This window comes from Zalophus californianus, chromosome 6 (assembly GCF_009762305.2).
Source record: "Zalophus californianus isolate mZalCal1 chromosome 6, mZalCal1.pri.v2, whole genome shotgun sequence".
Lineage (NCBI taxonomy): Eukaryota > Metazoa > Chordata > Mammalia > Carnivora > Otariidae > Zalophus > Zalophus californianus.
In genome coordinates, this window is record NC_045600.1 from 12,506,644 (window position 1) to 12,519,280 (window position 12,637).

Sequence of the window (12,637 nt, forward strand, 5' to 3'; positions counted from 1 at the left end):
CCCCCCGGGGGAGGCAGAAGGGCGCCAGCGCCCGCGCGCTCCGCCCGCACTTGGCGTCCGGGGCCGCCGGAGGCGCACGCGCGCACGGAGGCGCCACGTGCGGGGGCCCAGAGCGCGGAGGCTGCGCTCAGCGCGGGCGCGTGGCGGCGGCCCCACGTGCGGGTTGCCGGGACGCCGCGCGGAGACGCCTCTACCCCCGCACACGTGCGGGTCGCCGCCCCCTCCTGGAGCCCCGCGCAACCGCGCCCGCGCCCGGGCTCTTGGCCCCGGCACCGCAAGGCGGCGCCCCGGCTGCCTCGGGCCGCTGAGGGGCGGGGCTGACGCCCGCATTGTTCCTCCCCGAGTGGCGGGCCCTCCCCTTCCCCCAGCCCCGGGCGGGGCGCAGGGGCCGCCGTAGCCGCGGAACGTGGGCTCGCGCCCCGCCTTTGTCTCCCGGGTGCGAGCCGCCGTAGCCCCGCGCCCGCTGTTCGCTGCCAGAGCCGCTTTGTGCCGCGGCGCTGGGGACCCGGCCGTGAAGCCGGCGGGCGCAGCCTCAGCATGGACGTGACCGTCTCGGAGCTCATGGAGCTCTTCCTGCAGAGCCCGCTGGTGACCTGGGTGAGTGCGCCCAGCTCTCTGCCCCATTGTTGGTGCACCCGCTCCTTTCCCCGCTGCCTGCGGTAGCCGTACAAGCTCCCTTCCCGGGGTCCCGGGTAGCCTCCGGGACGCGGGGGATTCAGCAAGTGCTCCTGGCGGAGGTCGAGGTCTGAGCCCTGGGGTCCGGAGGCATTTCTAACTCGGGAGCCCGCGCTCCCGGCCCGGCCAAGGGCTTAACGGGGACACCTGTTCCGACCGGGCGCTGGGCTACGTCCCCGGAGCGGACAGAGTCCGAGTAATCACCTGGGCACCCCATGGCCTGACCACTCGAGAAAAGGACTTACTCCCCAAAAATATCCTCGTGTAGTTTCTGAAGCTCTGAGACCAGCAGGTGGGTGGCGGTGGGGATTGGGGGGCTCCGAGTGAGCATGTGTACAGGCTGGGGTCGGCGCAGTCATTTTCAGTAGATTTAAGACGTGAGAAATTTATTAAAAAGTCCCTTTTGTTTTTGTTTTTGTTTTTTTTCCGCTCTGGGACACTGGAGAGTAGTGTGGGGAGGAAGTTTTCCTCTTGCTGTCTTGCGTCTGTTGCCCGGCGCGGGGTGGGGGTAGAGGCAGGGTGGGCTTGGCGCCTGCAGAAAAGTGGATGGGCGGGCGTAGGTGACCCCCTTTTTCCACGCGGGCCCTGCCTGTATTTGCCCTGGAGAGCTTTAGACAGTGCGCTTGGGGTGACTTTCCTGTCTTTCTCTCCATGCCTCTTCCTGGCAGGTGAAAACTTTTGGCTCATTCGGCAGAGGCAACCAAGACAACCTGACAATGTACATGGATTTAGCGGACGGCATCTTTTTGAACCAAATTATGTTGCAAATGTAAGTTATCTACAGGGAAGAAGGAAAGAACGATGCTTCAGAAAGTTTAAGGCTGTAGAAAATGGAGCATGGAGTTCAAACGGGAGGCTTCTTTGCCAGGGGGGCCCCTGGTGTCTCCGTATTAAGGTGACTTCTTTCCATTCGTTGGATATGAATTCCAGGACAAAGGGGTTGGCAGCTTGTTTGGTAAAGGCAATTTGGAATTGAATGACTGTCATGCATATGGTGTAGATGACACAACTGACTTCGAATTCAGATACTTGAGTGAGGTTTAGAGCAACGAAGTTAAAAAATAAAACCACCCTTTTTGGGGGCAAGGAACTGTAAGTCTGGTTACAGGAAGTGTCTAGGGTGGACCCAGAGCATCCATGTGACTCTAAAGTTTCACTGTAGGTTGGGATGCCTGTGTTTCTGAGCTCCTTTTCACTTCACCGTGAGTTTTCAGTTGCCCCGTAGCAAGTGCAATTGGTTAAGGCCCTTCTCATGACATGGATTTAAAGTTACTGTGTTAAGAGAGCCCTAGGGGTCAGAATGCTGTGGTAGTTTGTCTTGAAGCCCTGAGCTTAAACTGGGTGTTGGTGGAAGTTAAACTTTCTAGCATGTGTGTTTGACCACATCCTTTGCTGCAGCTGAATTCTCTAGAGCCTGTCTGATTGACAGCCTGCCACATGTAGGTGTTGGCTCCTACGCCTATATTCTGTTTTTAACTCAGTGCAGGGAACATATTGGAACTGTCAGTATGATTCACAGGCACTGGAAGCAAAATAAAATGTCATATTCTCTGGATCAGCTGCTTATGCTCACCTACTCACCTGCAACTAAGCAAGTTGTCCTACTTGAGAGGAACCCATTAGCTAATGAGAATCAGCTTTGTGGCCCACACAGGAGGAGCAATTAGCTTTGGCATATTCAGAAAGTGGTTTAAATAGGTCTACCTAAAAAAGGTCTGTTTTGAAAATTAACTGGGAACACTGCTTTTAATAAGTATTTGATGTCATTAGTTTTTTTTTTTTAAGGCACAACTAATCTTACCTAAATCTTGTGTTTGATTAGATCCTAAAAAGACAAACGTGTTGCCAGGTTTGGCAGCACTTGTCTGAGAACATTGATGAAAAGGAGTTTCCTGGGGTTGCCTAGTGGCATATTTAAGTCCTGGCAACTCTTCCTCCCCCCCCCGTTTTGGTGGGCCCCGAAAATCACTAGATTCCATTGGTGCAGTGACCGCTGGGTCCTTACCCAAGCCTGTTTAATTAAAAACAGCAGTATCCCCAGCCTTTTCATTCAGTTTTTACACCCAGGCACAGGGGAGTACAAAAGCCCTGGGACTGTTTCCCTCTCTTCCCTGACCTTTGGAATTCCTAAAGCATTTACCACTCGCTTGTAAATCAGGAAAGCCTGTTGGACCATTCCTTTGAGAAATGCCCACTCATCACTGGTTCACACTTGGCCCATGGCTAGATTCAGTTTGAAGGGCGTCTCCACTTGACAGTTTTTACATGTTCTCTCCTCTGTGATATGCCAAGACAATCGTCCTAGGGGTGGGAACTGAGAAGTCTGCAGCTCTTACGGCCTCAAACCGTGCTTCTGGTGCCTTCTGGCCAGGGTCAGGAGCGGATGAAGGGACAGTAGGAAGCCGTGTGGATGACTTCCCAGCTGAGGACATCAAGGAGTGAGGGGCACCAGCAGCACACAGTTTACTGATCGGATGATCAGAATAACCCTGTTCCAGGTGATAGGATAGAAATCAGAACATTGGTTGCTCCTGGAGGTGGGTGGGGATTGTCTGGAAAGGAGACACAGGTGAACTTCTGGGGGGAGGGGTGGTGATAATGTTCTGTGTATTCACTGGAGTACATCTTATTTTTCAGAGCTTATCAAGCTATAATTTAAGATCTATGCATTTCAGTCTACGTAAAGATTATCTCAATTGAAAAACAGTATGCCAAAAAAAAGTGTATTTCAGCCTTAGTATTGACAGCCTAGGTAGCCATCCTGGATACGAACTCTAGGTCTGTCTTCTGGTCAAGTGATGCTGGGCACACCACTCAACAATTTAGTTTCCTCGCCTGTACAATGGGAAGTAAAGTGCCTCCCTTAAGAGATGGTTGTGGGGATTCAAGGGGATGATGTGTTAGCAATTAGCATAGTGCTTATCACTTAATAGGTACTAGTGTCAATTATAAACACGCCGTCTTAATCCAGAAAGGATTTGAGGCACCCCATAAGAATTTTTCCAGTCTTCCTCTTTCCCACATTTTTAGTCTCCTAGATTACTGCATAATTCTTAGCCTTGGCCCTCTCTCAAGGAGAACTAGAGCAAAACTGGACTCTAGGACCCGCATCCAACACTGTACATAAGCCTCTGTGTTCACTTCCGCCAAATGGAGAAATGTCAGGCTAACTAGCAGGTCAGTGATAAGGCTCTATTCTTCCTTATCTTCTCTGCTAGTAGCTCCAGCTGTGTGCTATTATTTCAATAAATTCTCCCCAAGTTGGTAGGACATAGGAAAATTGTAGAGAGCAGTATGCTAAGTAGGTATGGAGCTCAGATAAGAGGCGTGTTACCTAACACTTCAGAGCCATATGGAGGCCGGCAGGGCTCACGTGGCTGCACCTGGGCATTGTCTCTGGCAACTGAAGAAGGCTGCGGTCAATACTCTCTTGGCCCTCGCCTCCCGGTGATATCAGTGCCTGGAAACAGGAAAGCCCTATGGGCTCAGCTTTCAGGGGAGGCCCAGGTGTAGGAGAATTCCCAGTGAAAGGCATTGAATGGCATGGACCAAGATGCACAGGGCAATCTGTTGAATCGTTCCTCTATAAATGCAGTCTTTCTGGGTGATCTGGTACCCAAGGGAAAACAAGATTTCTCGTTCACTTTGGGCACGTTTCTCACTGTCTCGTAGGAAAGATATTTAAGCACTTGGACTCTGAAAGCACCGGTCGGAGAAGCACCGGTCGGAGAAGTTCACATTCCCCTCTCTGCCACTTCTTAGTTCTGCCCCCTTGGGCAAATTACTTAAACTCTTTAAGCCTCAACTTCCTGATCCGTAATAAGGGGATGGTATTTTATACACTTGGGAGGATTAAATAAGATTATGCATCTAGAAAATGCCCAACAAACATCCATCATTGTTGGGAGCGAGGCCCGGGGCCCAGTGTGTGTGAGAGTGTGTGTTTGCGCGCTCCCAGGTGCCTGAGCCTGTGTGCATCTGTACTTTTGAGAATGGACACCTTCTGATTTGAGGCAGTGGCTGTTGAGTGCAGTTGGGAATTTGGACTTGGGCTTGAGAGCCTGTGCCTTTGCAAGGCCTGTGGTAAGTCCAGCATTATTTGCTTTGTTCAGACTTTACCCCTGGTGCTCACTGCAAAATTGAGGATGATATATTATTCAGGGGTTGGAAACATCCTCAGGTCAAATGGGAAAGCTTCCTAAATTTTTTTTTTTTTGATCTCTATACCCAATGTGGGACTTGAACTCACAACCCCAAGATCAAGAGTCGTGCACTCCACCAGCCAAGCTGGCCAGCCTCCTCGAGTTTCCTATGTTTCTAAAAAGGGTAATTTTTCCCCTAGCGTGGTGGAAGAGGAGTTCTAGTCCCATTCTGCCTATATAAAAGCTGAGGGCAAGTACTTGTTAGTTGAATGAGTTTGTGTTGGTGGAAAAGTGTTGGAACAAAAAAAATTTTTGTGAACTTACATGATTTCCTTTTTTGGCTACAGAGTATGACACTCTTCATGGGGGCTTTGAGTCCTTAAAAAAATTACACCAAAAATTTACATTGGTTGTAAGAGTGTAGGAAGAGACAGATGAGCCAAATAAAATTGCCCACGATTTTACCATGTAGAGTTAGCAATGCTATTTGTTCTGGTGTCTTCTGATGTCTATAGTATGTAGATATATGCTCCTTAAGGTATTTTTATGCAGACATGGGCTCATGCTGTTGTCTTTTAGCATCTCTGTTTTTCAACCAGTGATACATTGTGGACATGGACGTCTCTGTCACTAGATCATTTCTTGATTCGTTTTTAAATTTTGGAAGTCTTTGGAATATAACTAAAAGTTGCGGGCTGGCTTTCCCAAGGGAGGGGGGCAAGGTTGCAATAAATGTAAATCATAACTCTCTTAAAAATTCTAGGGCAAGTCGATTTGCTTTTTTCTAGTTAGAAGTTTTTGTTTCTGTTTTTTTAAAGATTTATTTGAGGGATGCTTGGGTGGCTCAGTCAGTTAAGCATCTGCCTTCAGCTCAGATCATGATCTCAGGGTCCTGGGATCGAGCTCCATATCAGGCTCCCTGCTCAGGAGGGAGTTTGTTTCTCCCTTTCCCTCTGCCTGCTGCTCTGCCTACTTGTGCTCTCTCTGCAAATCTTTAAAAAAAAAAAAAAAGATTTATTTGAGAGAGAGCCTATGTATGCATGGGGGTGGGGGGCAGAAGGGGAGAGAGAATCTCAAGCAGACTCCCTGCTGAATGAGGAACCCAACACCATGACCCCAAGATCATGACCTGAGCTGAGATCAGGAGTCAGACGCTCAACTGACTGAGCCACCCAGGCGCCCCTCTAGTTAGAAGTTTTTATAAGGAAGTGCTGAGGGCCCCACACTTTGGACTCCAAACTGTTCCTGAGTTTGGACAAGCTACCAGATGCTTGCACCCAGTGCCTCTTTCCTGTCCTCTGACCTCTCCATATGGGGCTCTTGGCCTTTTGCATTCTAGGGCTATCATGAAAAAAAGACCTTTGTTAGTAATGATGGCTTTTGGGGACCTGCAGTCGTGCAATGGTTATAGGATGTCCTCTATCCTGGGATATAGGACCAAGTACGGGTCCAAGTTTGCCGGTGCAGACCTGGCCTTCTAGAATGACAGCCTAAGGCTGGAAGGAACCTGTCATTTTGCAGATGAGCACCCAGAGAACCTTGGCCAGTCTTGTGCCCCAGACTGACATCTGTGTCTCCTACCCCATTTTCCTGCAGCACAGAAAGTGGGGGTTCCTTGGTGCTGGGAGAGTGAGGATGAGCTTTCCTTAACCGTAGTTGACTTTTGTTTCCAATTATTTCTTCAAAGCCTCTCTACCCTGAGAGCCTTCGCTAAAGGATGGAGTACTAACGATTGTGATAATTAGTCTATATTACTCCTATGGTGAATGTCGAAGTTCTTTTGGAGTGTTGTTTCAGTTGGCTGAACTGGGAGAACAAAAGCAGAGCTGGGCAGAGGCTTTTCTGTTATCTGGGGGACACACAGGTCCCCACTCCGTGTGTGTGCTGTACCTTTGCACACGCAGTGAATGTGCACCGTGTATTCCAGCACGTGTGCTGAGGCCCCCTGATTTAAAGCTGGGACTGCAGAAAAAACAAAAAGCTCTGCTTGCTAAGTTCTGTTTTAAGAAGTACTTTAGTCACTTAATAAAACAGCTTTTCCTCTTTTGAGGCATCTAAAGAGAGGAGAAGTGAGCCTTTAAGATAAATTGTTTGCCACGTTAAGTATACTTTCTAGCTAAAAATGCCTTTGTGGTTTAAATTCTGAATGCTGCCTCTATTCCTAAATTAATTTTCACTGAACTGTTAACCTTTGTTTTCTCAGTAATGAATGGCTCCAAGAGAAACGTAACGTGCAAATGGCTTGGCCAGACTCCATTACTGTGTGGGGACAATAAGAAATGTCGTCACATGATGGTTGAAAAGAGATTCCCTGGTTGCCCCAACGTGCCCATCTGATTATTTTAGGGGGTATAGGCTGGTTGAATAAAATCCGTAGCTATTACTGCTTGTTACAGGTAAAGGGCTTTGCGAACACACAGTGCAGGGTAGGGACTCCTGTTGTATATGTCAAATATTTAATGGTCAAATTCTAAACAGTTCATATTATTAAAGAAAAAAGAAGATTGTACTTCCAGTGACGTCTGAAATGATTTCTACTTGTGGATTTTTTTCTGTTTGTCAATTTTGTGTTCATTACTGGCTTTGGAATGAGCGGTGTGGCATCGAGGTTGATCTCCTTAACTGCCCACCTCCGTCTGTGCTTCTGTCCCATTGCAGGGCGATTACTGAAGAAGAGGCTGGCCCTGCCCTGGTCCCCGTCTCACAGGGCCGGGGATGACTGATGAAACTCTAAAAACAGCCCTCATTTGAATTAGTGACATGGGAGGGAGGGCTTTGTTATTAGAAGCATTGTGTGATACATGGGCAGGTAGAAGTTAAATCCAGTCTGCCCCGTCTGTTCTCTTCACGTAAGAAATATTTTGAGAAATGTCCTGGACGTGGATGAGTGGAAATACAAATCACTTGATTCAGATTTCTAGTTTCATCCCAACCAGACCTGACTTTTGCCCGAGATTGGAAAATAAATGACACCGTGGGGGTTTCCCACATGAATTATTTATATCTCTGTGCTTAGCATTTCTTGTAGGCTACGTAGGACACCATGTCACGTCACAGACTCCTGCTGTTAGTTTTTCAAGGTAGAACTGTGTTCCCGAAATGTAAATCACAGGCAGCACCAGCCCTTGACCAATCTGGTGGCAGAGGTGGGGGACCCCAGTGAGATGGAACATGAATGATTTTGATTTATTAACTCAGAAAAATGTACCTTTTTTCCCCCTTTCTTGGTATTTCCTACATTTTAGTTCAGCTTTTAATCTTTTTAATCTTGAAATCTATCTTGGGAGAGGTTACAAGTTTTTCATACAGTATCACTTTCGGTGTCTGCATTGACCTTTGGTGATGGGTTTATGGGTGCTGCTAGCAGTTGGAACGGAAATAGCGTTGACTCAGGGCCCATGATGGGTTGGTGCTGGGGGGTGGGGAAGGAGGGAGGTGATGGGGGGCCCCCCTTAAGGTCCATGGCTTGGCAGTAGTGGAATAAGGATTTGACTCGAGCCACATTGTCATAGCCTCGTAGTTACTGAGGCTGGAGGCGGACTGAGCTGGCTCTCAGCTGGGAACGGGGGTGTGTGGCAAACGCCAGGATATGCAGTTTCCATTCTCTTCCTTCTCCAGAGACCCCAGGCCAACAAATCAGCGCATCAACAAGCACGTTAACAACGATGTGAACCTCCGCATTCAGAACTTGACCATCTTAGTGAGAAACATTAAGACCTACTATCAGGTAAGGGCCGGGAACTCTGTTCCCCAGGGGTTCTGCTGTGCATCTGGTGGTATCGTCACTGAACGGTTTCCCCCACAGGAAGCCGAGAGGAAATGGTGTTCATGGTTAAGCATTTGCTTGCTCACGCTTCGTGTGTTTTCACTTGCATCCTTTTTTTTTTTTTTTGGCATTGTGGGAAGGGTGTCAGCTCTTGGATCACTTTGTCCAGCGAACGGCCTTTGAGCTTCGTGCAAAGCATTGTGCCTGGTATGGTGGGGGCCGCAGGGATGGTCCTTGATTCACAGCCATGGCCCCAAGCATGCTCTTGAATGCGGACCCTGACGTGGTGTTGCCCACAGCTGAGTGAGTCTTTGTTCAGGAGCAACTGAAAGGGTAGAGGGAAAGAAGGGACCACAGAAGGGTTCTGTTCGTGCCCCCAGCTTGTGGACAGGAGCACTGGGGTTCTCGGTGTGGAGTGACCACTTGGCAGGTGGTCCCTGTGTCTCAGCAGCAGATAGGTGATGGGTTGGGCAAGGGGGCCTGATGGGGGAAGGGCTGTTTAAATATCCATCCCAGCCTTCGGAAGGTCAGGTGAGAATCGTTGACGTTGATGGGAAATAGATTTAAACTGTGTGTCTTAGAGCCCTGGTTTTTAAACTTCTTAGCATGAACCTTTTCTCCCCCCCCCACCCCCACGCCCACCCCTGGTGCATTTTTCTTGAAACCCCAGGTGAAGCCCTAGTGACTCTGATTGACTTGGCAGTTAGGGAGTCTAGTGTTCTCTGCTCAACACCCTCCTCTCCCACTGGGGCATCTCTGTGGGTTTCCAGGACCTTCAGGGAACATGGTTTGAGAACCACTGCTCAAGAACAAATCTTTTCCAGAATTCATGCTGGGGCTTCGCTGATTCCTTGGGCAGACTCTCCCTCTGGGACCTGTTCCTAGCATCAGCTTCCTGGACTGTAACTCATCTCGGTGCTGGGGTCTAGGGGCACCTTCAGAGTGGTGAAGTCCCTGTCAACATGTGGGAGCCCCTGGGCCACTGTGTTTCACTCTCTGTCCTGATGCAGTTGTTGCTGGTTCTGAGGTCCACGGAGGCCTCATGCTGCATGCTGGGCCGGCTCCTGCCGAGGGCTGTGGTTGCTGCAGAAGCAAGCCCTCCTCCTTCTGACGCAGTACGAAGTTGAAGACGGATGGGAGGGGAAGGGGGTGGACAGTGTCCTGGGTTTTCCGAGATGGTTGTTTCCATCCTCCTCCCGTCGAGGTCGGGGTGTGTGAGAGAGGGTTACTGTGCTGGGATGCTTTCCCTGCGTGGCCGGTTCCGCAAACCCCCTGTACTCGTTGCATGGACCGTCGGTGGCCCAGCACGGTGGACTTCTTGAGCAGCCCCCGTGAGGCTTAGATCCACCCGCATCCCTTTAGTCCCACATAGATGCCAGCTGGGCTGAGGAGGGGGCCTGGGCGAGCCGGATCTGTGGGGCTGAGTGCGTTGGTTTTCCTGCCTGAGGGGCGCCACACTCGGGCCCGGGCATGTCGTAGACAGGTGGGAAGTATTTAGCGAGTGTATCCCTGGGGATGGCCATGGGCAGGGGAAGCTGAGCAAAGGCAATGGGGCTATTAGTGAACTTGGGTCTGAGCATGGCGGGGGCTGTCTGGTGTCTGGGCCGGTGGTTCAGCGTGTTCTCAGGGCTTGATCCCTATCTGCAGGCACCATTCATGGTGAGCACGTGCTTTGATGCTGTGTGCTAAGTGCAAGGGGAAGTGGGTGGTGCAGGTAGCTCAAGAGACCCCTAACCCCTGCTGCAGAGGGGTGGGGAAGGCTTCTTGGAGGAGGGGCCACCTGAGTGGAATCCTGGTAGGTGACTAAGTTTCCATGTTTGGAGGGTCATGGGAAAAAGAGAAGAGGAAAGGGGGTAGAAGTAGAGGAAGCCATGGAAGCCGGGACTGGTCTGCCCTTGATCTGTCAAGGTCCACGTTTTGTGCAGTTGCTCAGACAAAGGTCTGTTTTGTCAAGTTTCAGACGACTCCAAACTTGGGAGGATGTGAACATGAGAGAGACAGAAAATCGGAACAGGCTTGCAAGGCTGGCCAGAGCCAGTGGCGATCGCTCGACAGGTGTATCTCGGGCTGCAGGTGTGGCTGGAAGGTGGTAACCTCTCCCTGGTGGCAGCGATGAAGCTCTTGGTGGGGGTGAGCTCTCCGTGAGCAGCATGCAGCAGTCAGGCTCTTGCTGCAAGCTGTTGGCCATGCAGGGGCTGTCCTCTGCTCTTGCTGGCCCAGGGAGTCCCGCACTGGTGGTGGGCAGTGGCTCCCGACCGTCCAGATCTGGGCTGGCCCGAGGGAGCTTGACACCCCCTTGAGACCGTGTCAGTTTGGAGGCAGATTGCTGGTCTGTGTAGAGTTTCAGAAGATGAGACACGGGGGGAGGAAAAGATGTCTAGTCCATTCTCAGGGCCCAGAAAGACTCACAGGTAGAAAGGGGGACCCTGCATCCTTGTTCTGCTTCTGCGCTGTTAACTCTTTGGGGTTGGTGTGCGTTGGCAGCCCCAGCCCAGGGCAAGGGTTTGCTGCGAGCATTTATTTGCTAAAGGCTGCAGAGCCGTCCCTGCTCCTCGGTCAGTCCTCCCTGGGAGAAAGCTAGTGGGCCGCTTCCCCCTGGGCTGGCACAGGTTAGGTGTGTGGGCGGCTCTGTGTATTTTTTTCTTTCCGATTTATTATAAAATAAAGTCAAGTCCTGGTCCTGTAAGTAATAGGTGCTCTTTATGAACAGCTTGGAAAATAAGTAACAAGAAGAAAAGAACCATCCACAATCCCACCACCTAAAGACAATCCCTATTAACATTTTTACTGTTTCCTTCCAGTTTTTGCATGAATAGTTTTTGTTTTATACCGTTGTGGTCGTGCCGTACATACAATTGCATATCCTGCCTTTTCCCTGCCACTTGACATTAAAGTGTAAACATAATTGGCTATTATTTTAAGGGGTCATGAAAGAAAGTTTTCCAAGAGTACTGCCTGAGTCCCCTTGTGGAAATGGTCCCTCAGCTTGGGAGGGCTCAGGATGAAGCAAGACAAATGCTGCTCCTTACTGTTGCAGGGTGGCCTGGAAGGGCGAGAGCTTGCCCCCCGAGTAAGTGGGACTCCCGCTTGCCTGTGGCATTTTGGTGGACTCCTTGAGGTCACAGAATCCAGCCTTGGGTCTTGTTTGCCAAGCAACGGTTCTGCCCATTGGCTGTCCCCGTCTTTTCTGAGGCACCATGGGGCAGGGACAGTTAGAAAGGATGGGGACCTCTCTGGAGTAGCTCGGGGTTTATTGCATAAGGAAGCTCACATTTTGCCTCTGAAAACCTGTGGAGTTGGTGATTCTTGACCACCTTCTGGGGCAGGCAGTAGACAGTGGGTGAAAACCAGCATGGCCGGACTCAGTCTGGCCACTGGTGTGTCAGCAGGGTCTCAGGCTGCCTCCTGACCTGCTGCTTGGACTTCTCTGGGGCTGGGGCCTAGAACCTGCATTTTCAGAAGTTCCCCAGCTTTAGGTCTTACCATCCCCCCAGCAGGCTGGGGAATCAGTGGACTTCTCAAAGTGTGGTCCCCAGACCTGCAGCATCAGCATCACCTGGGAACTTGTTAGAAATGCCGATCGTCAGGCCCCTCCCCAGACCAGCTGTGGAGGTCCGGCTGGCTGTCTTCACAAGCCCTCCACGTGATTCTGATGTACACTCTCGTGGGAACCAAGGGTTAAAACTGTTTCCAGTGACCTCCAGAAGAGGAATCTTCGGCCAGGTCCCCCCAGGTGACTCCTCTTCATCACGTCCAGCGGATGAACGTCTCATCTGTCCGGGGACAGGGAAGCAGAGAAGAGAGTGCTTGGTTTAGTTGCTGTCTTTTACGGAAGAAAAGGCTGACAGCCCAAGATGGAGGTACCCGCTGCAGATGGAGGCACATCTGCTGGGAGGCCTGGAGGAAAGGCAAGCTTAGACCAGACCTGCATGCTGCCTCAAGCCACATAGCGGGCCAGCTCTGAGCCCCGCCATCACATGATGCTTGTTTTACTTGCTCAACAGCCAAACTCTTTTTCCTGAGTCTTTTTTTTTTTTTTTTAAGTTAAATTTTA

General features: G+C 50.5%; 1 protein-coding gene across 2 annotated transcripts in view; it reads left to right on the forward strand.

The window, feature by feature from the left end:
• Window positions 1-348: 348 nt before the first annotated feature.
• The window catches only part of CCDC88C (coiled-coil domain containing 88C), a 125,303-nt gene continuing 113,014 nt past the window's right edge, over window positions 349-12,637 (forward strand). The window contains exons 1-3 of one of the 2 annotated variants that reach the window (XM_027569471.2): window positions 349-597; window positions 1,344-1,444; window positions 8,436-8,544. In XM_027569471.2, coding sequence (XP_027425272.1) covers window positions 538-597; window positions 1,344-1,444; window positions 8,436-8,544 — 270 coding nt within the window. In that variant the 5' untranslated portion in view covers window positions 349-537. The remainder of the gene's footprint in view (window positions 598-1,343; window positions 1,445-8,435; window positions 8,545-12,637) is intronic. The other variant, XM_027569470.2, reaches the window with a different exon arrangement.